Source organism: Scyliorhinus torazame, chromosome 3, assembly GCF_047496885.1.
Source record: "Scyliorhinus torazame isolate Kashiwa2021f chromosome 3, sScyTor2.1, whole genome shotgun sequence".
In the NCBI taxonomy this organism is placed as follows: domain Eukaryota; kingdom Metazoa; phylum Chordata; class Chondrichthyes; order Carcharhiniformes; family Scyliorhinidae; genus Scyliorhinus; species Scyliorhinus torazame.
In genome coordinates, this window is record NC_092709.1 from 249965957 (window position 1) to 249992961 (window position 27005).

A 27005-nucleotide genomic window follows, 5' to 3' on the forward strand; every position below is an offset into this window, starting at 1 on the left:
GCGCAGGTGCAGACGTCCGAGAACCTCACCGCGCATGCACAACGACGCATTGAGCGTCATGACACCGACGTCATGACGTGTGCAAACTGCGGCAGAGCCCATTTTTAAAAAACTGCCCTGCAAGAGGCAAACGCTGTTTAAACTGTGGGAAACCAAACCACTATGCAGCCCTGTGCAGATCTGCACCACCAGTTATGCCTCCCATTCGCCTGTCAAGACACCGTCAACCCCTCCACCACCTCTCCGGCGGTCGACGAGGATCAGACGCAAACCTCAGAGACTGGACTTATGAGCATTTGTTTTGTTTGTTCTGTTCTGTATTCCTCAATCAGTCACATTAGACAGACACATTCACATGTATAAACATCTAAAAAAAAAGGGGAAGATGTCATGATATGCAAACATGCAACCAATGAACACTCAGAATAGGACACAACCAATGGGCAGTCAGGACACTCAGAGGTGGCATCACCACAAGGGAGCATGACATAAACACTATAAAAGGGATGAGGCACTCATACCCTGCCACTTTCCACAGACAGACATCTAGAGAATTAGACAGGGTTGATCAGCAGCAAAACACCCCAGCACGTGTCTTAGAGAAAGCTGGTACAGTTAGACTGAGTTACTACAATTAGATTAGCAGAGAGTCGAACTCATTTGAGAACTGTGTTAATAGTTCAATGAACAAGTTGAACTCATTTCAGAGTCTGGAGCATCCTTTAGTTAAGACTGCATCAAGTAGCAGCCTGTGTTATCCGAAGCAGCACGACACAACATTGTCCACATTGGTACTAATGCCATAGGATGGAAGAGTGTGGGAGAAAGGGCTTTAGATATATGGATCACTGGGATGTCTTCTGGGGAAGGTGGACCTGTACAAGAAGTACAGGTTGCACCTGAACTGGAGTAGCACCAATAGACTGGAAAGGTGGAGGCTGAGGGGAGACCTGATAGAGGTCTCCAAAATTATGAGAGGCATAGACTGGGTGGATACTTAGAGGCTTTTTCCAAGGGTGGGAGTGTCAATTGCAAGGGGACACAGGTTCAAGGTGAGAGAGGGAAAGTTTAAGGGATATATGAGGGGTAAGCTTTTCACGCAGAGAGTGGGGGTGCATGGAACGTGAGGATGTGGTGGAAGCAGGCACATTAGCAACATTTAATGTGGGTACATGAATAGGGCGGAATAGAGGGATACGTAACGAGAAAGGGCAGAAGATTTTTTTTAGTTAGGGCATCATGATCAGCACAGGCTTGAAGGGCCGAAGGGCCTGTTCCTGTGCTGTACTTTTCTTTGTTCTTCATTATTTGTTCATCCGTTGGCTGCACAGGCCTCTCCATCTGAATCCTTCCTGCACAAACACTGTCCGTGCTCACCTAACAACTCCCCTCTGTCCATACTCTTTCCACCCTCCTGCACCTTAAACCACCTTTCACAATCCCCACATCATCCCACATTTTCCTCTACCACTTGCAACCTCCCCAACCCCCTCTAGATCTACATAGCTTCTCCATCTCTTCACTGCTCTCCTCCCTGTCTCATGCTCCGTCCCAACCTTTCAGCCATCTACTCACAGCTCGAAGATTCATGTCCTGGAGGCACCAGCTGCTCGTGTATTCAGGTGAAAGAGGTTCCAGTCACCTACAGCTGTACATGATCTTCCAAGGTCCAAGATTGCTGAAAGTCTCCATCTCTTCCACTCTTTGCAAGCTGCCCCAGGCTTTGATCCAGGGTAAGTCCCAACATACACACACTTTCTTGGGACGGACGAGTATGAAATTATGCCAGCAGCAGGGGAAACAAACATGGAAATATTCATGGCAAATAGAAGCAGGGGTAGGCCATTTGGCCCTTCGAGCCTGCTCCGCCATTCATTATGGTCATGGGTGATTATCAAATTCAATACCCTGATCCCGCCTTCCCCCCATATCCCTTGATCTCTTTAGCCCCAAGAGCCATATCTAATTCCTTCTTGAAATCACACAGCGTTTTGGCCTCAACTGTTTTCTGTGGTAGTGAATTCCACAGTTTCAGTACTCCCTGGGTAAAGAAATCTCTCCGCTCCTCAGTCCTAAAAGATTGACCCCTTATACTCAAACTATGACCCTAGTTCTGGACTCCCGACCATTGGGAACATTCTTTCTGAATCTACCCTGGCTAATCCTGTTAGAATTTTAAAAGTTTCTATGAGATCCCCTCTCAGTCTTTTAAACTCCAATGAATATAATCCTAATCAACTTAGTCTCTCCTCATATGTCAGTCCCACTATCTCAGGAATCAGCCTGGTAAACCTTCGCTGCACTTCCTCCATAGCAAGAACATCCTTCCTCAGATAAGGGCATCCTTTCTTAAAAACTGCACACAATAATCCAGGTGTAGCCTCACCAATGCCCTTCATAATTTCAGTAAAAAAATCCCTATTCTGATACTCAAATCCTCTTGTTATGAAGGCCAACGTACAATTTGCCTTCTTAACTGCCTGCTTACTGAAGTGTTGGGTATTCTGGATCACATACAGGTCACCAACACTTGAAATAGTGCAACACTATTTTATTGAATCATTAACTGTTTAAACTTACTTAGACTGTGGGTTAACACAACACTAGCTTTAACTAAAGACCTTTGCCTTGTCCTAATCAGTCGATGCACTCAGCACATGGTGAATGTCTCTGTTGCAGGCTGTGAGCTCTGTCCTCCTAGCTAGCTGCAACTCGAATGAGCGGGAACTCTGATGCCCCCTGTCTTTATAGTGCTCTCACTGGTGATTGGCTGCGGTGTTGTGTATGTTGATTGGTCCCAGTGTGTGTCTGCACCATGATATACTGGTGTATATTATGACACTTACCTGCACATTTACTTTCAGCGATTGATGCACAAAGATATCAAGATCTCACTGAGTATCCACCTTTCTCTATTTGCACTCATTCAAATAATAATCTGCCTTTCTAATTTTCCTACCGAATTGCAAAACCTCTGATTCATCTACATTATACTGCATCTGCAATGCATATGCCCACTCACTCAGCCTGTCCAAATCACGCTGAAGCATCGCTGCACTCTTCTCACAGTTCACCCTCCCACCCCACTTTGTATCATCTGTAAAGTTGAAGACAATACATTTAGTTCCCTCGTCTAAATCATTAATATATGTGAACAATTGGATGGGTGGGGGAAAATTCCAGTCAGGGGGTTAGGTTGCATCCACCCATGTGGAAATGGTGACCTGCCATTATCTCGCCACAACAGTCAGGACCACAAGTTCCAGCCTTGGGAAACCGATGATATAATTATCACATGATTGATGGACCTTCGGCCTGCCATAACTCCTGCTGGTGGCGGGCAGGTAGGGGGCTGGGGGCTCTGGAGACAATTCCACTGATAAAGTTATTGTGACACAGAAGGAGGCTGTTTGACCCATCCTGCCCTGCTGGATCTCTGCGGAGCAACCCAATTAGTTTCATTCTCCACTCTATCACTGTAAGTTGATTTTTCTGAAGTACCCATCCAATTTCCTTTGAAGTCTTTTATCGTCACTACCTCCATGGCCCTTTTAGACAACGAGTTCCATGCCTTTACCACTTGCTGCATAAAAAAGTTTGACCTCGCATCCCACAAGCTTCCCTTGTCCAAAATCTTAAATCTGCATCTCCTGGTCCTTGCACCATCAGCTAATTGAAACAGCTTTTCTTCGTCTACCATATTTAAACCAGTGAGAATCTAGTACACGTCCATCAAACCTCCCTTCAAAGTTCTTTGTTTCAAGGAGAAAAACACCAGTTTCTCCAACCTAACCTTGTCGCTAAAATCCCTTGGGAACGATTCTGGTAAATTTCCTCTGTACTCTCTCAGGTATCCTCACATCCTTCATAAAGTGTGATGACCAAAACTGGCTATACTCTAGTTCTGGCCTAACAAGAGCTTAATGCATATTCAGCATAACCAAAGGTGCCAAAGAAGAACCAGGCAACGTGCATCACCGACTACCATCCGATGGACTTGACATCGACCATTATGAAGTGCTTCGAGAGGTTGGTCATGAGACACATCGGCCGGGATTCTCAGACAAGGCGACGGGTCGGAGAATCCCCGGGGGGGGGGGCGGAGAATCGCGCCCCGCCGCCGGCTTCCCCATTCTCCGACGCTGTTTTTCGGGTGCAGGCGGGATCGTCACCACGCCAGTCAGGGGTCTTTGACAGCGGCCCCCCCCCGGCAATTCTCTGGGCCTCAATGGGCCGAGTGGCCGATGAGTTTGGCTGAGTCCTGCCGGCGTGGATTACTCACCTCCCACACGGCGGGACTTGGAATGTGAGTGTGCGGGGGACTTTAGCTGTCCTGTAGGGGGGGCGGGGGGGATCCAACCCAGGGGGAGGGCCGCCATGGTGGCCTGGCCCGCAATTGGGGCCTACCGATCAGCGGGCTGGTTCTGTGGGGGCCTACTTTACTTCGGGTCCCTGTAGGGTTCCGCCATATTGCCCGGGGGCCAGCATGGAGAAGGGAACACCAGCGCATGTGCCGAATCACGCCAGCTGTTCCGCACATGCGTGGGAATACCCCCGCCATTCCACGCATCCGTGGAATCGCGCAGGCCATTCCCTGCCGGCTGGAGCTGCGGCGACGACTCCGGCAGCAACCTAGCCCCCTAGAAAGGTGAGAATTCCTCACTTTCGGGGGCCGTTGATGCCGGAGTCGTTGCCGTCGGTTTTCACGCCAGTGAGGGGACATAGCCCCATTATTAGAGAATCCCGCCCCCCAACTACATACTCCTAGAATGCCTTGATCCACTGCAATTCGCATACCGCCACAGCCGGTCCACAGCACACCCCATCACCTTGGCCCTACATTCATCCCTGGCGCATCTCAGCAATAAGGACTCCTACGTCAGCCTTCTATTCATTGACTCCAGCTCTGCCTTCAACACCAAAATTCCAGCCAAACTCATATCAAAACTCCAAAACCTAAGACGTGGCTCCTCACTCTGCAAATGGATCCTTGACTTCCTAACCCATAGACCACAATCAGTAAGGATATGTTATCTCCTCCACGATAGTCCTCAATACCGGAGCCCACAAGATTGCGTACTTAGCCCCCTACTGTACTCCCTATGCACACACGACTGTGGGAAAATGTTGCTCCAACTCCATGTACATGGGGCGGTATTCTCCGACCCTCCCGCCGGGTCAGAGAATCGCTGGGGTGCGCCGTGAATTCCGCCCCCACCGGCTGCCGAATTCTCCGGTGCCAGAGAATTGGCGGGGGCAGGAATCGCGCCGCGCCGGTCGGCGGGCTCCCCCCGGCGATTCTCCGGCCCGCGATGGCTGGATCTATGCAGGTCCCGCCAGCGAAAATATTGGAGTTGGTCCCTTACCGGCGGGACCTGGCGGCGCGGGCGGGCTCCGGGTCCTCGGGGGGGGCGTGGGGCAATGTGGCTCTGAGGGGTGCCCCCACGATGGCCTGGCCCGCGATCGGGGCCCACCGATCCGCGGGCGGGCCTGTGCCGTGGGGGCACTCTATTCCTACGCGCCGGCCGTGTAAGCCTCCGCGATGGCCGTCGCGAAGGTGAACCCCCCCTTGCGCATATGCGGGGATGACATCAGCAGCCACTGATGCTCCCGCGCATGCGCGGACCTGCGCCGGCTGGTGGAGTCCCTTCGGCCCTGGCTGGCGCGGCGTCAAAGGTCTTCCACGCCGGCCAGCGTGGATTCCGCACCTTTGGGGCGGCCCGACGCCGGAGTGGTTCCCGCCACTCCACTGCGCCGTTTCTGCCCTCCCCGCCGATTCCCGGAGAATCCCGCCCATGTTTGCTGATGACACGATCTTAGTGGGTTAGATCTGAAACAATGATGAGTCATCGTACAGAAGGGAGATAGAGAACCGAGTGGCATGGTGCAATGACAACAATCCCTCCCTCAATGTCAGCAAAACTAGGGCGCTGGTCATTGACTTCAGGTAGCAAGGTATTGTGCACACCCCTGTTCTCATCAATGGTGCTGAGGTGGAGATGGTCAACAGGTTCAAATTCCTAGGTGTGCATATCACCAACAATCTGTCCTGGTCCATCCACATCGATGCCACGACCAAGAAAACACAACAGCGCCTATACGTTCTCAGGAAACTAAGGAAATTCGACACGTCCACATTGACTCTTACCAATTTTTACAGATGCACCAAAGAAAGTATCTTATCTGGCTGCATCACAGCCTGGCATGGCAACTGCTCAGCCCAAGACCGTATGAAACTACAGAGAGTCGTGAGCACAGCCCAGTCCATTACGCAAACCCGCCTCCCATCCATTGAGTCTGCCTACACATCAGTGCACATGTCCCATCTGCAGTGAGTGCTGTAACCCAAACCTCTGTCTCACATCATTATGCGCTGGCACACTTAGAATGCTTGATGCAATTATGAGTGTCAGTTTGCAGTGATTAAGCGGTGCCACTTACCTTGTCGGACTGCAGTAGATCATTCATCCTCTTCCTGCACAGCTGGGTGTTTCTTGGAAGGCCCCTTGGGCACCAACCTCCATTGCAACATCTGTCCAGACCACCATAAGAGGTCCTCCTGTTGCCATTCATGGGAAACAGGACTTTCCACCTTTCCTGGGCAGCCTGGAGGAAAATCTTCGCTAAACTGTGGGACTGCATGTTGTCTGCTCCAGGACATCTTGTTTGATGCAGAATTTTGAAGGGCAGCCAGACTGAAACTTCTGGGCTGCAGTGAACGAATGACTGTCAGTTTTACCTTTAAATATGGCAACCAGTCCTTCGGCCCATGAGGTAACAGCAGGGACAGTGACTTCCTGTCTGTCCCTGCCATGAGATTTGGCATACTCCTCACGGATACACAGGTAATGAGCTGACCAGAATAAGATCACACCTGCCCAGTGGAAATGACTCCAACTTCCACTCCCACCACCAAACTTAGATCCGAGAACGGATGACTCAGGCCATTGTAGTTAGCCTGTTTATCGCTTGAGGAATTCCCCTGACATTCGTCATATATTCACTTCTTTTGTTGCATCATGTTTTCTCGCTCCTTTGTTATCCAAGGAGCACTGCCTTTGTTTCCCTGACTTTTCGCCCTGTGTACTGTACCTGAAACAACACTGGCGCGATTTAACTAAATGGGAAGAAAGACCCATAGCAAGTGTTTAGCCACATGTTTCCTGGCACTATTAGCGCTGAGAAACAGCCCGCTATTTAACATGCCCCCGGTTAGATTGGAGGCATCAGCGGGGAACGCACGGCCGAGTTCGCACATAGCCACGTTTTCTGCACTGGGAAGCTCTGCTCGCCGGAACTCCTCAGTGTAGTGAGAGATCGGGATGCCATTTTTAAATGGCAACCCAATCTTTGGAGCCCCCGATGCAACCCGCAATCCCCCCCCCCCCCCCAACCCAAGCCCCAACTCACTTTGAAGGGCTCCAGGCCCCCCCTGCAACCCCCTCTCCCAAAACCCAGGCTGTGCACCCCTGGCCCAATTGCCGCCATGTGAAAAATGGCAGCTTGGCAATGCCAACTTGGTACGCTGACAGCGCCCATGCCAGCTGGCAGTACCACCTGGGCGCCTTGGCAGTGCCAAGCTGGAACCCAGGTGAGACTAGCTGTCTCGCTCTAGAATGCAGACTTGTCAAAAGGTGATCCCGCACACAATAGGCCGGATTCACATCGCAACTTCTCATGAGATTGCATTAGATCTTGTGAGGTGAATAGATCCCAGGAGCGTGGTCTCCAGATTCTATTGGCCACATTGCGCGGTGGCTCACTGCTTTTTGGGCACAACATGACCGTTCGATTGCGCCCCTTCAAGATCACTCAATGTTCCCTTACAGTTTTTCCTGTCAGTCTTTGGCTTGATTCTAACCTGGCTGGCTCCCCTCTCAACCCAATGAGGTTAGACCTCCTTCAAGGTATAATTTCCATTTTAGTTTGCTCCTTATTGAGCTCCATATGATGAATGATCACAGTTATTCAAGCCTTCCCCCACAGACACTTGGTTCACTTTACCCACCTCAATTTCCAACACTACATCCAACCACATCTGAGTTCTGCTGTCCACCACAAATTATCCTTACAAGGCCTCTTCTCAAGTAATGTGCACGTTTTTTGTGTGATGATTTTTCAATAAATCAATTAGCTTTCTATCTCATATCTTCAGCAGCCTAACTCCATATGCCCAAACTTGTCTCATTTTTGTTTGGTATTAAGAAATATAAGAAAAGGATAGTGAAAATCTATCAATCTAATTTCTGCCAGCAAAAGGCATACCACCGAGAAACACGCGGCTGGGGGAACCGGAGTATCCAGCCCTGTTTCTCCCTTGCCTGCTGATCCTCTATTCATAGCTCTACAGTTAGTTCCAGCTCTCACTGACTGACAGAAGAGTTGTGATTTAAAAAAAAAAAAGTTAGAGTACCCAATTAATTTTTTCCAATTAAGGGGCAATTTAGCGTGGACAATCCACCTAGCTTGCACATTTTTGGGTTGTGGGGGCGAAACCCACGCAAACACGGGGAGAATGTGCAAACTCCACACAGACAGTGAGCCAGAGCCGGGATCGAACCTGGGACCTCGGCGCCGTGAGGCCGCAGTGCTAACCCACTGCGCCACCGTACTGCCCTGAGTTGTGATTTTTTAAGCCCTATGGCAGTCCCATACCAGCCCTGAAGGTTGGAACATACTTTTAAAATTTGAAGTGTTTGAATTGCCAATGTAGTAAACACGCCAAATGGGGGTAATATTTTATCCATGCTATATTCGCTATTAAAAATAAGTTCCTACTTTTTAAACTGTTTACTAAATCAAACTGATTGCTAAATCTAACATGTGTTCCCCTTTGGTCCTGGGACATATTCGTAATAATAATCTTTATTATTGTCACAAGTAGGCACATTAACACTGCAATGAAGTGACTGTGAAAAGCCCCTGGTCACTACATTCCGGCGCCTGTTCGGGTACACTGAGGGAGAATTCAGAATGCCCAATTCACCAAACAGCATATCTTTTGTGGCTTGTTGGAGGAAACTGGAGCATCCAGAGGAAACCCACGCAGACACGGGAGAATGTGCAGACTCAACAGACAGTAAACCAAGCTGGGAATCAAACCGGGGTCCCTGGCACCGTGAAGCAACAGTGCTTAACTACTGTCTACCGTGCTGCCCACAAAACAGAAAACTCTCTCAGACATTCCCAAAGACACACCGTGGGCAGCACGGTAGCATTGTGGATAGCACAATTGCTTCACAGCTCCAGGGTCCCAGATTCGATTCCGGCTTGGGTCACTGTCTGTGCGGAGTCTGCACATCCTCCCCGTGTGTGCGTGGGTTTCCTCCGGGTGCTCCGGTTTCCTCCCACAGTCCAAAGATGTGCAGGTTAGGTGGATTGGTCATGATAAATTGCCCTTAGTGTCCAAAATTGCCCTTAGTATTGGGTGGGGTTACTGGGATAGGGTGGAGGTGTTGACCTTGGGTAGGTTGCTCTTTCCAAGAGCTGGTGCAGAGTCGATGAGCCGAATGGCCTCCTTCTGCACTGTAAATTCTATGAATTCACTATCTTGCAGAATTGTGTTGGTCTGATTGTTCCAATCTTGGTGAAATTTTATTTTTTTTAAATTATTTTATTCAGGCATTTTCATTGAAACAAACTGACGCAGAAGCAAAATTATACAACATTGTAAATAACCAACACCCACTCCCCTCCCCCACTCCACCCCGCTCCTTTGCTGACTTCAAAATCCTCCTTAAAGAAGTCAATGAACGGCTTCCACCTCTGAGCAAAGCCATCAACCGACACCTCCAAAACGAACTTGACCTTTTCCAGCCTCAGGAATTGTGCCAGGATATTAGTTCCAGTTGTCACGAAACAGAGGCAGTTTTAAATAATCTCTATTTGTATTTGTGAGTATTAGAGACAAGTCACCCAGTTCCTCTCTGCTCCTAACCTGTGGGGTCACCAGCTCTCCAAACATTCTACCAACGTAGTTCTCTACCTTGTGAATGCGCAACAGTACCTCCAGCTGTTGCTCAAGTTCCAAAACCCAGAGCTCAAGCTTCTGCACTCGGTGACACTTCCTGCTGATGTGTTCGTTTAGGACACATGGTGCGTCCATGACCTCCCACATAGTGAAGGATGTACATTCCACTCGGTCGCCGGTAACTTCAATATCTATTTATTGCTATAGAAAAAGTAGAACAGCTTACCAGTTACTCATCAATCAACTTCCTACCCTGTACCAAAGTAAGGGCCAAGTACTGGATGCTGAAAAAGGTAGAGAAAGAAAGGGGCATCTCCTTCACTGAACTCCCTCTCTCACCAAACTCCCATTTTACACTCTGTGCACCCAAAGCATCACTCTCAGTGCAGACCACTTTTTAAAAACACCACTGGCGACTTAAACAACAACTGATAACACGTGAGGGCTCGTCTGCCATTCGAACCTAGGACCTCTTGCATAATAATTCAATGAAAACCCTGAAGCAAAAGTCATACCCCTAGACCTACATGCTGGCAATGGGTTTCACAGCTGAATATCAAACAACTGAAGCAGCATGTGATAGAGGTGGCAATCCCACAAGCAACAAATCATATTAAAGTACAGCAGTCTTGTCACTTCTGGTTGTGAATATTGGTGGAAAATTAAACAATAGGAGGAAGAGACTTCACAAATATCCTCATCCCCAATGATGGGGGAGCCCAATACAAAAGTACAAAAGAGAAAGGCTAAAGCATTTGTAACTATTTTCAGCCAGAAGTGCCAAGTGCATGATCCATCTCAACCTCCTCCTGAAATCCACCGCATTACAGATGCCAATCTTTAGCCAGTTCAGTAATATTGAGAAATGACTGAAAGCACTGGGTACTGCAAAGGTTATGGATCTTGACAACATTAAAGACTTGTGCTCCAGAATTTGCAACATCCATTGACAAGCTATTCCAGTACTACAACACTGGCATCTGAAGTGGGTGGAAGACCAATGAAATGCTTGCACAAATTGTGCAAATTACTCATATTAACCATTTATGCAATTTCTCCAGGGGTTCAAATGATCTTCCAGTGAAGTTAGAGTGAGAGTTATAGCTTTTTACGGCACAGAAAGAGGCCCATCAGCCCATCATGCTGGCAATGAAACATCTCTCTTTTCTAAACACATTTTCCAGCACGGTAGCACAGTGGTTAGCACAGTTGCTTCACTGCTCCAGGGACCAAGGTTGGGTTACTGTCTGTGCGGAGTCTGCACGTTCTCCTCGTGTCTGCATGGGTTTTCTCTGGGTGCTCTGGTTTCCTCACACAGTCTAAAGATGTGCAGGTTAGGTGGATTGGCCATGCTAAATTGCCCTTAGTGTTCAAAAAGGTTAGGTGGGGTTACTGGGTTACGGGGATAGGATGGCGGTGTGGGTTTAAGTAGGGTGCTCTTTCCAAGGGCTGGTGCATGAATGACCTCCTTCTGCACTGTAAATTCTATGATTATATGAACCCCTACCTAAGCAGCCTCTCTTTAAGCTGAAACGCCCCAGCCTCGGCAACATCCTGGTGAATTGTCTCCGCACTCTTTCTAATGCAAACACATCCTTTCTTTAGTGTGGCGACCAGGACTGCACATAGTACTCTCATTGTGGCCTAACTGCTCCATCATAACATCCCTGCTCTTATATTCTATGCCTTGGTTAATAAAGACAAGTATCCTGTATGCCTTCTTAACCACCATGTCTACCTGTCCTGCTGCCTTCAGGGATCTTTGGACATGCATCTTTTTATAATCCCCACGAGACCCGATTAATCTCCCCATGGAAGTACGAGCTCCCCCCGCTGAGAGGCGGAGGCCCTTCAGCGGGCTTCTTAAGCCTTAAAAGCTGGCCCAGGTAGGAGCCAAGCTGCAGAGTAGTCCCAATTGGGACTGGAACTGTTACTTCGTACATACTCCTCCTTTTCAGAATAAACCATTGTTTGACTCTCCTTTCTGGATTCCTCTATGACTACTAAACGTCCCAAAGTTCCTCTGGTCTTTAGGGCAAGGTGGTGGCACAATGGTTTGCACTGCTGCCTCACAATGCCAGGGGCCTGGGTTCAATTCCACCCTTGAGTGTCTGTCTGTGTGGAGTCTGCACATTCTCCCCTGTCTGTGTGAGTTTCCTTTAGGTGCTCAGGTTTTCTCCAACATCCCCAAAATATGCAGGTTCGGTGGGGTTGCGGGGATAGGGTAGGGGTGTGCGGTGAGGTCAGGTACTTTTTTAGAGGGTCGGTGTCGACTCTATGGGCTGAATGGCCTACTTCTACATTATAGTGATTCTATGATTCAGAACTTCCGAGCGTCCAACGTTGATTGTGTATTCCCTGGCCTTGTTAGTCCTCCCAAAATGTTTCATGTCACACTTTTCAGTGTTAAATTCCACTTGCCAGTGTTCTGCACGTCTGACCAGCTTGTCTATATTGTCCTTTAATCTAAGGTTTTCCTCCTCGCTATTTACCACACCAACAATTTTCGTATCATCGCATTACAGCAACCTCTATAATGGAGAAGAACAAAGGCATCGATGCATGTGAACAACATACCTGCAATTTTCCCTCCAAGTCACAGAACACTCTGACTTGGAAATATATCACTGCTCCTTCACAGTCGCTGGATCAAAATCCTGGAACTCTTTCCTTAACAACACTCTAGGTTTACCAACACAATATGACTGCAGCGGTTCAAGAAGACGCTTCATGACCAACTTCCCATGGACAATTAGGGCAAGACAGTAAATGCTGGCCAAGTCGCAACCTCCACATCCCATGAACAAATAAAAAAGATAACTGGAAAATGCTGTATAACTTCTTTTCCATTATGTTTTCCAGATGCATCTAGACTAAATGCAGTTTGCAGTTGCTTACCATACATTTTGCCATTAATTGTGCATTTGTTGAATATCATAATGTTCTGCGTCAGAGTTCCTGTTTTATCAGAGAAAATGTACTGGATTTGTCCAAGCTCCTCAGTTAATGTAGTTGTACGTGCTAATGCAGGAGTGTTCTTCTTTGGGTAATACATTTTGGTATCCCAATCAATATAGAAGCTACTGCCCAAGCGTATTACTTCAATACTAGTGAAAAAGAGGGAAAAATCAGTCAATTATTTTCTTTAAAGCAATATACCTGCAAAACAAAACAATAGTTCATTCGGAATAAGATTAAAACATTTTCTTAAATTTATTTCTCTTTTTTATGATATATAATAAGGTTTATTCTGAACGTATACTTGAACTGCTCATGTTTTCATTAGTCATGAGTCATTCACCTAATTACTCACCTTCTCCATCTAAACCTCTACAGAACCTGCCTCTGCTACACTTTCAGGCAGTGCATTGGTGGAAAGTTTGAATAAATGGTAGCGGAAAGCAGCATTCCTGATATCTTCCCACAGCCATGCCACTTTGCCACTGGTGGGGAAAATGGCAGAGAAGCCATCCAATTGAGCCACCCAAGTGGCCAATTAAGAACAGGAAAATGTAAGGGCATAAGAAACAGGTGTCGGAGTAGGTCATTTGGTCCCTCCAACCTCCATTCAATTAGACCAGGGTTAATCTGTTTGTGGCCTAAACCCCATTTTCCTGCCTATCATAACCCTGACTCACTTGCAGATCACAATCTCAGCCTTGAATATGCTCATTGACCTAGCCCCCATTGCCCTCTTGGGTAGTAAATTCCAAAGTTGAACAACCGTTTGAGAGGAGAAATTTCTTATCTCCATTGTAAGTGGTGATTCCTTATCTCAAAACTGTGCCCCTGTGTTCTAGGTCCCCAAAAGGAAAAACATTGTCGGGGGAGGTGGTTTATGGAGCCCATAAGAGCAGGAAATATGGCATAATGACCTAATTAGGCTGGACGCAAAATTTTGATTTTCTGAGAACAGGTTGAGATGTCAGCGGAGTGTTTGCAGTGTCTCAAGCACTATGCTGGCCTGTGGTGGAATCGTACTTGTTATGCTATGAATATTCATCAGTGTAGACTTTTAAATTACGTCTGATCTTTAAGATTGAGTCAGAGGTGCTCAAGAATCATATGGCACGTAGTTTATGGGTGTTTAAGGGTGATATTCACCAGTCAGCTTTGTAAAGTTGTGATCTAAAGTCAGCTGCTTCCATTGTTTAATAGTACAGGAAAAGGGAAGGCAGCAAGAGAATGGCAGCTTGCATGGAGGTTTGGAACTAGCAAGGATGAGTCAATGGTGATGTGGGGTTCTGAAGTGGTTCCACAGGCACGGAGGAATGGAGGAGGGATCCAAAGAATCTCAAGGGTGGGTTTGGGGACATGGAGGAGTGAAATGGAAAAGGCCTGGCATCCTGGGAATGGTGAGATAGTGTGGTGGGAACAGTCACAGAATCCCTACAATGCAGAAGGAGGCCATTTGTCCATCGAGTCTGCACAGCCCTTCGAATGAGCACTCTACCCATGCCCACTTCCCCGATCCATGTAACCCCATAATCTAACCTACACATCCCTGGATACTATGGAGCAATTTACTATGCCCAATCCACCTAATCTGCACATCTTTGGACTTTGGGAGGAAACCATAGCACCCGGAGGAAACCCACGCAGATACGGGGAGAATGTACGAACTCCACACAGACAGTGACCCAAGGGCGGAAATGAACCTGGGTTTCTGACGCTGCAGTGCTAACATTGTGCCGTCAGTCAAGATAAGAATATGAGGGGCCTAATGAGTGGTGTCCGTATTGTACAGAAATGTGTCTGTGGTGAAAGTATAGTACTAGTAATTCACCAGCGTATCAGTATCATGTTCTGCCATTGTGTGGCTTCACCCACAGGGGGATATGTTGGGGCATGTACGGGCTCCGCCCATGGCTCCTTCCCTTGAAAGGAAGTATAAAGAGCAGTTGACCTGTAGGCGGTTCACCGTATTGTACCAGTCGCAGGCAGGCACTGTTCTAAGCTGATTAAAACCACGGTTTACTTCTACTCGTGTCTTTGAGTGAATTGATGGTCGCATCAATTTAATCAGCTTAAACACAACTATGGAATCACCCCTCACACCTGATTGACTGGAACTCGATCCACAGGCTGCGGAGGCGAAATAAATTTTTTCGCACTGGCTTCGATGCTTCAAGGCCTTTCTCGCTGCCTCTTCCATGCCTTCCGTCACCGCTGAACAGAAGCTGAGCCTCCTCCATGCACGGGTGAGCCATAGCATTTCTGTTCAGCTCGACGAGGCCTCCTCCTATGAAGATGCCCTTGCGATGCTCGAACGCCTATACGTACGGCCCGAGAACGAGGTCTACGCGTGACACATCTTCATCACTCGCCGCCAGCGCCCCGGGGAGTCGCTAGATGACTACCTACGCGACCTCAAAATGAATTGATGGTCGCATCAGTGTCTATCTCAGGTTGTTGGTTGACAGAGTCATTACTTGGCTCTGAGTTCACCTACAGCATTCCATTTATCCCAGCTGTGAGGAAAGCATACCGCGCTCCAGGATTGATTTCACGCAAAATGGGGATAAGCTATATTAAAATAAACTTTATTACCAGCATACTATTAAAATATCTTTAACATCGCACAAAAAGGTAGCTTACAATTACCCCTTAAACAATGCTAATCAATACAGTGACACTATAAATCTTAACTGCAATCTTTTTTGCCACTCAAACTACAAAACCATCTCAGAACCAACCCACTTTTCAATACAGTTAGCACTCAGGAATACTTGCTGTACAGAGATGTCTTTTGAGACAAATTGAAAAGATAGACCTGAGCCCTGTGAAAACAATGCAGAATCTCTGGCTGTATTGCTACAGAAACTTCTCAGCTTGCCTTATAGCCACAAACTAAAAATGAACCTCAACACCTGACTGCGACAACCCTTGGCTCCTCCCATTAACTACATTGTCTTATTAAACTGAACACAGGGGGTGCAATTTAATTGCCGCGTTGCGCTTAAGCGCGGCGAGGCCGCTAAATCGTGGGAAGGCCATTAACGAGAACCACGACAGGCGTCAAACTATTTGCCCGCCTGCCCCCGCTGGCGAAATCAGGATCCTGCCGGAGCATGGCAAGAAAGCAATAATCACCAGTTAAATCGAATCTCCATACAATTAATAGGAGCGATCCCCTATCTAACAGCATCTCATGATGTAATGGCCTCCCCCCCCGTAAGTGGTCATGTGGACGCCGATTAGTACTCCTTGTAAATCATGAAGCTGGCAGCCGAGGAGGTGAGTAGCCATCTTCGTTCACAGGCAAAGAGCTTGGAGGAACTGGAGTTGCTGCCCCGGTGCTCAGAGGGGAGTGGAGGAGCCACCGGGGTTGCTGCCCCGGTGCTCAGAGGGGGGTTGCGGAGCACAGGGGCGGCTGCCTGTGGCCTGCGCTAGGCTTGGGGGAGGAGTGGCGGGGGGGGAGGTTAGTGGGGGGGGGGGGGGGGGGGTTGGTGGGGGAGGGGGGGGGGGGTTGGTGGGGGGGGGGGGGGAGGGGGAGGTGGAGATGGCTGTCTCAGCGCATGTAGGTCGACCATGACCCCTGGACCATGTCGTCCCATTCCAGGGGCAACCCCAGCCCCTACCCGTCCAACCACCCATAACTCCCACAAACCGCAGGGGCCTCTGGCTAATTGGGAATTTGTTATAACTTGCCCGGATCCTATTGGCGGGGACAGTTGGTCATCCCATGTTCCAAGGGGAATATGAGCTCCCCCAATGAGGTGAGAATGGAGCAATCATTAGCACTGTAGCTGTATAAATAGAACTAGCCAGTGTGGTACCAGACCAGCCAGAGAGGGAACCAGTAGTGAACTGCTGTCTCTGTAAATATTGTTGTAAATAAAGTTACTTTCTGTTTGACTCTTCAAACGTGTGCGATGGGGTGTCTGGAGGGTTCCAGGGTGGAAGACACTGCTGGCTGTCAGCCTCATACCCTCACCAATTCCTTACAGATATTGCATGGGATGGACAATACCTTGGACCCCGTAGAACGTGCCCTACTGGTGCTGCTGGCAGGCCAGGCACCAAAGGCAAAGGCAGCAGGGTCGACAGAGGCTCCAGGCGGCAGACCATGTGCAGGGCCCTGCCCCATACCCTGAGGACCAGCCCACTCATCAGGACTGGGAGGGACCCAGAGGAGGAGGCCTCGACGGCCCTAGGTGTACAGGCATTGCTGGTCTTTCGAACAGATGAAGGATATTGTGTGCCGCAGGAGGCTCCGCCTCAAAAAGAGAATAGTGTTGCACCTGTGCCATGTCCTCTCGGACTTGGCACCAAGGGTGGAGGAGGATATCCGCTCCTGGTGGCTGTCAAGATCATCACAGGGTAATAGATGGCACGCATGTCGCTTTGTGCGCTGGCTGGCTGGGAGTGCCCTACATCAGCAGGAAGGGGTTCCACTCCCTGAACATCCAGCTCATGTGTGACCAGCAGATGAATATCATACATGTGTGCGTACGCTTCCCAGGGAGCATGCATGACAGCTAAATCCTGGAGCAATCAGACATCCCCGGCTTCTTTGCTGGCCATCCCAGGATGGCCAATTGGCTCTTGGGGGATAAGGGGTATTCGTTGAGGACCTGGCTAATTATGCCAGTACAGAGGTCGGTGACTGATGCAGTGACTTGATACAATGACGTTCATGCAGCCATCCGGTCTGTCATTAAGTGGTGCAATAGACTCCTCAAAATGCGGTTCCGTGCCTCCACCACTCTGATGGTGCGCTGCAGTACGCCTGCTTTGTGTTAGTCTGCTCTGTCCTCGACAACCTGGCACAGCAGCGGGGCGACATGCTGAAGGTGGAAGGGGAGGAATATATAGCCACCTCCAAGGAGGTGCCTGACCAGGAAGGGCTGGAGGACAGGCCTGGGGAGGACCTGCAAGGCCAGTGGGTGAATGGAGGGCAGGCAGCAGCAGCGAGCTTCTGACAAGCCCGAAGGGCCAGGGAGGCCCTCTTGATCGCCCGCTTCACATAGGTCGTGATTTTGCCCGTCATTTCCCCTCTCCCCATCCCCCTTCCCGCCCCCCACTCGCCCCATACCTTTGCCTTCCCCCTCCCCTCCCCTCCCCTCCTTCACCATGCTCCCCCCCCAAACCACCTCCCCCCCCCCCCCTGTCCAGGGTCTGTGTAACCTCACTTCAGGGTAACGGGACTGTGTCAGCGGGTCACGGTCGAGAGTAAGGGGGGTGATGATGATCCACAGAGAACAAAGAACAAAGAAATGTACAGCACAGGAACAGGCCCTTCGGCCCTCCAAGCCCGTGCCAACCATGCTGCCCGACTAAACTACAATCTTCTACACTTCCTGGGTCCGTATCCCTCTATTCCCATCCTATTCATGTATTTGTCAAGATGCCCCTTAAATGTCACTATTGTCCCTGCTTCCACCACCTCCTCCGCCCAAGTCTCCAAACAATCTAAATCCTGCTGTATCCTCCGACAGTCCTCATCGCTATCCACAATTCCACCAACCTTTGTGTCGTCTGCAAACTTACTAATCAGACCAGTTACGTTTTCCTCCAAATCATTATATATACTACAAAGAGCAAAGGTCCCAGCACTGATTCCCGTGGAACACCACTGGTCACAGCCCTCCAATGAGAAAAGCATCCTTCCATTGCTACTCTCTGCCTTCTATGGCCTAGCCAGTTCTGTATCCACCTTGCCAGCTCACCCCTGATTCCGTGTGACTTCACCTTTTGTACTAGTCTACCATGAGGGACCTTGTCAAAGGCCTTACTGAAGTCCATATAGACAACATCCACTGCCCTACCTGCATCAATCATCTTAGTGACCTCCTCGAAAAACTCTATCAAGTTAGTGAGACACGACCTCCCCTTCACAAAACCGTGCTGCCTCTCACTAATACGTCCATTTGCTTCCAAATGGGAGTAGATCCTGTCTCGAAGAATTCTCTCCAGTAATTTCCCTACCAACGGCTCACCGGCCTGTAGTTCCCGGGATTATCCTTGCTACCCTTCTTAAACAGAGGAACAACATTGGCTATTCTCCAGAGAGCTAAGTGCTGGAGCTCTTCATTCAATGTCATTGCCTGACCCCTGCCTGTTCTGAGTGATCGTTCACACCCGTCACCTGCACATAGTGTACCGGGGGTGGGGGGCCTGGCGTGGGGAGCCCAGGACCTCCATGACTGGGGAGATGGGGCATGGGGTGCCAGAAGGGTCATATTGGTCGAGGTCAACAGATTTTAAGAATTTACATAAATGCCTCCAACTGCCCCACTCTCCCGATGCTGCTGCCCCACTCACCCCACCCCTCCCAGACCACTCTCACCGCTTCCCCTGCACCGCCCCTACCCCCTACCCCTCATTGCGCTCTCAGTGATCCTCGACATGCTTAGCCCTCCGAGCTCTACTGCTGTGTCTAGGTCTGTCCCTAGTATGCACATCAGAGGTGGAGGCAGCCTGCTGCTATCGCATCCCGTGGTCTTCGATGCCCCTGGTGGGCGTCCTCTGGGGGCTTTGGGGCTGGAGGGCCCCTCCGTGCCGTTCTGTACTGGGTACTGTTTGCAAGACTTGCCGTTGTCAGGGTGGGTGGAACTTGGGGGAGCTGATGGTTGCCGGGTAATCGAGCAGGGACAGAGGCCGCCCCGGAATGGTGTTGGGATCCAGAGGTTGGCATAGTGGTGCCGTGAGCAACTGCCCCCCCAGTTGTTCCCCCAGTGCCTCCCACCTACCCTCCCATGGCGGCCCACCTCTGCGGAGGGTCCCCCACCCCCCGTCGAGCACTGGGGTGGCAAGCCCAGCATCCCTGGTCTCTTTGCCTGTGAGCAAAGATTGCTACTCCACTCCTCGGCTCCCCACGGAAGCCCTTCTGTCAGGTTCACGTTTGCCAAAAGGAGTACTAATCGGCGCCAGCGTGAGCAGTTGCTAGGGAGGCCGGTGAACTACAGGAGGCCATTGGATGACATGGCTCTTGTTAATTGGATGGAAATGGGGATTAAGTGGTGATAATTGGTTTCTTGCTATGCTACGGGAGCAGGCAGGCTGCATCGTAAACTGTTTGGTGCCCGGCACGGCTCCCGTGTTTGGCCTCTCCCGCTATTTACAGGCCTCATTACACTTGAGAGTGAGTGTAATGAGGCCGGAAGATTGCGCCCATTGGCTCATGCTCTCCTCACTGGACAGCCTATGCAGCACAAGATTCGACTGTACAAGTGTAACGTAACCCCTTGCAATAAAGGTTAACGTATCATGCATCTTTCTAATTATCTGCTTACCTAAAAGTTAACTTCCTCGGACTCATTTGCAAGAACCTCAAAATCTTCAGCACAAAAATCAAGCTGACACTCCATTGCTGTGCTGAGAGAGCATTGCATTGTTGGAGCTGCCTGTTGTATTACTACTCCTGGTAGTAATGTGATATTACTTTGTGCAATATCTGTTACTCATTTGCTTCTTGCCAGGATGATCCTTAACTCGATGTTGATTATCACTCATAGTCTTCCAATTAGAGCAAATAATTTATTGAGTAACGTTAACAAATAAACTGTGAGTGTTCTCTCTCCAACACTTATACTGGATGTTAAATCTAGTAAGATTTAACATCTAACAATCTAACATCTAACGATGAGACATTAAATCTAGTCCAAAGATGTGCAAGTTAGGTGGATTGGCCATGATAAATTGCCCTTAGTGTTCAAAATTGCCCTCAATGTTGGGTGGGGTTACTGGGTTATGGGAGTAGGGTGGCGGTATTGACCTTGGGTAGGGTGCTCTTTCCAAGAGCCGGTGCAGACTCGATGGGTCGAATGGCCTCCTTCTGCACTGTAAATTCTATGATAAATTCTATGATAAATGAACAAGATTAAATAAGAATTAACTATGATTAACTACACCTGCGCTGAGCTGTCTCTCTCTACCTCTGGTCACTAGTCACTGTACTTACGAAGAGGCAGATCTTGGCTCGAGTCTGTCTTTTTATACTCATCTCTAGTGCTGCCCTCTCGTGATTATTTCGCTGTTATGCCTATTCATTAACCCTTTGTGTACATACAGATATGCAGATCACTACAGTGCCATCTTTCCGATGAGACATTAAACCTGGGCTCCATCTGCCTGTTCAGGCTGACTTAAAAGATCCCATGGCATTATTTCAAAGAAGAACAGGGGAGTTACCCCCAGTGTCCTGGCTAATATTTATCCCTTGATCAACATCACAAAAATAAATTATCCAGTCATTAGCACATTGTTATTGTGAGGGTTTGCTGAGCTTAAATTAGTTAACGCATTTCCCACATATAAACAATGACTACACTTGAAATAGTATTGCATTAGCTGTAAGATGCTTTGAGAATCTGGTGGTCATGAAAACTCCTATATAAATGCAAGTCATGTCTTAAACTAATAAATGCAAGCCTTTCTTTACTTCTGAAAACCAACATTTACTGCTGTAGTTTTTGACTTAGAACAGCAGTTTTGCTTTTCCATTCTTTCAAATAATTTCACACTTGCCCAAATTATGCAGCCTCTGCCACCTTCTCGTTCAATCACTTAACCAGTCTCGATCAATTTGCAGTCTCTTTGCATTCTTTTCACGGCATACTTCCCAACAAGGTATTGTGGCCATTTAAAATGGCCGCCCGCAAAGGATAAAGGGAATTGCGGTGAAGTCAGGACACAGACAGTGCACAGCCTCTGCGTATTGAGCAAAGGAAAACCAGACCGATTTGAAACTTGCACCTGTAAAAGGTCAATCACCGATTTCCCCAGGACAATAGACTCAAATTAAGGAATAACAGCAGTAGCAGACACCCCGGCACCACCTCCCCTTATTTGGAACGGCCTACGCACTTGGAACAATAACGACTAGGACCCACCCAGCCATCAACGTACCTACTCCTAATTGGCCAGTATCGATCAGAGTGATCGAGACCCTATCGATCCATTGGATCCTGAGTTAACCCCTCCCAAACGGCACGAAAGAGAAGAAGGATAAGAAGCCCTGCGCGCTAGGGATCAGTCTCTTTTGGGATCGGCCTGTGCCCACTCAAATCGCAGCATAACGACCAGCCAAGTTCAAGACCGCGATCGCTACCTGAGAGAGACGAGCTGCAGCCGAGACGAACCTGATGATTTCCAGCCGACACACGTGGGGACTCAGATAAAGGCCTTATCTACCTGCACAGAGCTGGTCATCCATAAGTTACGTAAATGTCATCTTAGTTGATCGGTGTAGTTTCATACATAGCCGCATGTATCATTGCACAGAGAGATAAGTCTTGTGTTTAATAATATATATATATATATGTAAAAAGGAAGATTTGGGGGAAAATAAACATCAGGCTCCATAGAGGCACAAACAGGAGAAATTATAATGGGAAATAAATAAAAGGATTTCAGGGTGTAACTAGTGAAGTGCCGCAGGATATGGTGCCTCTTGGGCCTCAGCTATTTACAATCTATATCAATGGGTCCATTGAGGAGATCGGGTGGGGATACTGTTGCTACTTTTATTAACAAACCACAAACAGCGAGTAGGGCAGCATGGTAACACAAGTGATTAGCAGTGCTAATCCCAGGTTCAATTCCCCGCTGGGTCACTGTCTATGAGGAGTCTGCACGTTCTCCCCGTGTCTGCGTGGGTTTCCTCCGGGTGCTCCGGTTTCCTCCCAGTCTAAAGACGGGCAGGTTAGGTGAATTGGCCATGATAGTGACCAAAAAAGGTTAGGAGGGGTTATTGGGTTACGGGGATAGGGTGGAAGTGAGGGCTTAAGTGGGTCGGTGCAGACCCGATGGGCTGAATGGCCTCCTTCTGCACTCTATGTTCGAGAAACTGTCTTTGAACTAACATACTGGTCATGTGGTCATTTGGTCAATACAAGAAACGTACTCGCTGTTTGTGCCTCTATGGGGACTGATGCTTATTTTCCCAAAATCTTCCTTTTTACATATATATAGGGGCTGTTTAGCAAAGGGCTAAATCGCTGGCTTTGAAAGCAGACCAAGGCAGGCCAGCAGCATGGTTCGATTCCCGTAACAGCCTCCCCGAACAGGCGCCGGAAGTGGCGACTAGGGGCTTTTCACAGTAACTTCATTTGAAGCCTACTTGTGACAATAAGCAATTTTCATTTCATTTTCATTTCAGGTAGGAGACGGAAAGTGAGAATAAGGAGAATGCAGTCTACTGGCAGGATGTGACTAGTGGTGTCCTCCAGGGATTTGTACTAGGACCTCAGCTTTTCACTATATTTATCAATGACTTAGATGAAATAATAGAGAGCATTATATATATATAATGTAGAGCATTATACGGTGACATTGTGGCACATTGATTAACACCGCTGCCTCAGAGCGCCAAGGACCCAGGTCCAATTCCGGTCTTGGATCACTGTCTGTGTGGATTTTGTATGTTCTCCTTCTGTCTGTGTGGGTTTCCTCTGGGTGTTCCGGTTTCCTCCCACAGTCCAAAGATGTGCAGGTTATGCGGACTGGCCATGCTAAATTGCCTCTTAGTGTGCAGTTGAGGTTATGTGGTTACGGGGATAGGGCGGAGTGGATGGGAGAGTGGACATGCTCTTTTGAAGGGTCGGTGCAGACTCAATGAATCGAATGGTCTCCTTCTGCACTGTAGGGATTCTATGATTATATTAAAATTTGCTGATGATACCGAGTAAGGCAACATATTAAATAATGTAAATGGCAGCAGACTGAGGGTTGAATGGTCTGAAGTTCCGAAGAAGAGTCATATCGGACTCGAAATGCTAACTCTGTTCCAGTACTTTCTGCTTTTATTGAATGGTCTACCACTGTTCTTATGTTCTTCTAACTATATTCACAGCTACGCCATCAATGTTTTTTCTCATGTGGCCTAAATGGTCTCAATCACAAACAAGATCATCTCTGATCACTTGCTTGTAACTTTCACCAACCAGTCTTCCACTGCGACTTCTTCTGTGTTCACCCTGGAATAAACTCTATCCATGCCTGTCACAAATTTATCCATGTCTATGTACACTTTCTCAGGCCCTTAGCAAATATTTATAGATTCTGTACCCAGTCTGTAATTACTAGTTTGCCGAGGGAAGTGAACTGCTATTTGCTATTGGTCAGTATAAGATTTCTTAAGAGTTCTTCAATGAAATTCCAAGGTCGACTGGACAGCATAGTTCCTTCACAGCTCCAGGGTCCCAGGTTCGATTCCCGGCTTGGGTCACTGTCTGTGCGGAGTCTCCACGTTCTCCCCGTGTCTGCGTGGGTTTCCTCCGGGTGCTCCGAATTCCTCCCACAGTCCAAAGATGTGCAGGTTAGATGGATTGGCCATGATAAATTGCCCTTTGTGTCCAAAAAGGTTGGGTGGGGTTGCTGGGTTACGGGGATGGGGTGGAGGTGTGGGCTTGGGTCGGGTGCTCTTTCCAAGAGCCGGTGCAGACTCGATGGGCCGAATGGCCTCCTTCTGCACTGTACATTCTATGATTCTATGAACAGCTGCGCACCAGACTGTCAAAAACCTGTTTCCAAAAGTTCGAAGAAAAAATGGGATGAAAAGCAGATCACTTTGTCTGAGGCTGGATTGGGAGAATGCATCAGTCGTTTATATCTGTGCATATAAAGTGATTAAAGTATTTCTGTAGTGGCTCCACACCTAAAGAGAACGCTGGTGCCTGCGAGCAAAACTCTGCTTTAGGAGAATGAGAGCGAGGTATCAAAATGAAGTGAAAGCAACCTACATTAAAAAATGAGAAAATAATAGATCGATAATTCTATGTTGTTTCAATTATGTGATTTAAAGTAATTTACAGAGGAAGTAAGAACTGCGCAGGAAGGAGACAAACATAAAAGAAAAAGGCAGAAAGAGTAAGAAGCTACATGGATGTAGAATGTTGAATAGATGATAAAATAGAGTGACAGTCACAGAGAAAACAAAAAGATATATTGGCGTGGAAACAGAGAATTATAAAAGGAGGGAGCAAAAAAGGGTTATAGATAAACAAATAAATAGATGATGAAAGAGACAAAGAAATGATAAAAAAATAATTTGACAATGGGAGACAAGCAAGTGTAAAGATATTTTAAAAGATACAAAAGAAGTGTTTCTTTATAAGCCAACTGCTGCTATATCCAGTGAATGATTCATACACCCAAAGAACTTTCAAAATAAAAATTGGAGTGAAAGTTTAAAAAAACTTACCTCACATAAAGGGAAATTGGGACAACAGTATTCAGAATAATCACATATGACCAGAACATAAGAAATCCAGAGAAGGAAGAATTTGGCGGTTTATGGATCCAAGGCAAGTAGACTTGAAAGTAGTACCCTTTATAAGATTCCCAGACACTATTTCCAATAGCCAGTACTGTACACATCATGACAAGGAAGCCAAAAATCTGCAATCACAGGACAAAACATTAATGTTATTTTAAGGCCGGCAATATATAATACCCACCTGATTAATTATGTTTATTTAAGGGGGGGGGTTCTCTAACCCCCCAATGTTACATAAGTGGGGAGTAATGGGCAGTCCTCGGACATATGACACAACTGGTTCCTGAAAACTGCTTTGTAAGCCAAAACATAATAATTTGGAGGGCAGCACGGTGGCACAGTGGTTAGCATTGCTGCCTCACGGCACCGAGGTCCCAGGTTCAATCCCGGCTCTGGGTCACTGTCAGTGTGGAGTTTGCACATTCTCCCCGTGTTTGCGTGGGTTTCGCCCCCACAACCCAAAGATGTGCAGGGTACGTGAATTGGTCATGCTAAATTGCCCCTTAATTAGAAAAAATGAATTGGGTACACAAAACTTATAAAATAAATAAATAAAAACAATATAATTTGGAACTGGTTTTCCCATAGGAATAATGTTATACATGGCGGATAGGTTCCTAAATCGAGGCATGAAGCCCTATTTCCACTGAACAGTGAAAGGTTTCTGAGATTGTGCTTGAGTATAATTGCCTGACTGTAATGTATTTCCCATACAGTAGTGTATTTCCTGACACTTCCAAAGACACTTCTCATCAGTGCGTGGGTCACTGTCTGTGCGGAGTCTGCATGTTCTTCCCATGTCTGCGTGGGTTTCCTCCGGGTGCTCCAGTTTCCTCCCACAGTCCAAAGACGTGTAGGTTAGGTGGACTGGCCATGCTAAATTGGCCTTAGTGTCCAAAAAGGTCAGGAGGGGTTATTGGGTGGAAGTGAGGGCTTAAGTGGGTCGGTGCAGATTCGATGGGCCGAATGGCCTCCTTCTGCACTGTATGTTCTATGTTCTATGTAATTGTAGTACTTCTTCCTAGGAGCCATTCCCTAAGTGCCCCCTACGATACTCATAGAACATTACAGCGCAGTACAGGCCCTTCGGCCCTCGATGTTGCGCCGACCTGTGAAACCACTCTAAAGCCCATCTACATTATTCCCTTATCGTCCATATGTCTATCCAATGACTATTTGAATGCCCTTCGTGTTGGCGAGTCCACTACTGTTGCAGGCAGGGCATTCCACACACTTACTACTCTCTGAGTAAAGAAACTACCCCTGCCATCTGTCCTATATCTATCTCCCCTCAATTTAAAGCTATGTCCCCTCATGCTAGACATCACCTTCCGAGGAAAAAGGCTCTCACAGTCCACCCTATCGAATCCTCTGATCATCTTGTATGCCTCAATTAAATCACCTCTTAACCTTCTTCTCTCTAACGAAAACAGCCTCAAGTCCCTCAGCCTTCCCTCATAAGATCTTCCCTCCATACCAAGCAACATTCTGGTAAATCTCCTCTGCACCCTTTCCAATGCTCCCACATCCTTCCTATGATGCGGCGACCAGAATTGCACGCAATACTCCAAATGCAGCCGCACCAGAGTTTTGTTCAGCTGCAACATGACCTCATGGCTCCAAAACTCAATCCCTCTACCAATAAAAGCTAACACATCGTACGCCTTCTTAACAACTCTCTCAACCTGGGTGGCAACTTTCAGGGATCTATGTACATGGACACCGAGATCGCTCTGCTCATCCACACTACCAAGAATCTTACCATTAGCCCAGTACTCTGTCTTCCTGTTATTCCTTCCAAAATGAATCACC

The 27005-nt window shown here is 47.9% G+C and overlaps 1 protein-coding gene across 1 annotated transcript in view; it reads right to left on the minus strand.

The window, feature by feature from the left end:
- Positions 1 to 27005, minus strand: part of atp8b5b (ATPase phospholipid transporting 8B5b) — a 502620-nt gene that overhangs the window by 193255 nt on the left and 282360 nt on the right. The window contains exons 12-13 of the mRNA XM_072497094.1: positions 25119 to 25315; positions 12869 to 13077 (exon numbers count right to left, since the gene is read on the minus strand). Of these exons, the coding sequence (XP_072353195.1) occupies positions 12869 to 13077; positions 25119 to 25315 (406 nt within the window). The remainder of the gene's footprint in view (positions 1 to 12868; positions 13078 to 25118; positions 25316 to 27005) is intronic.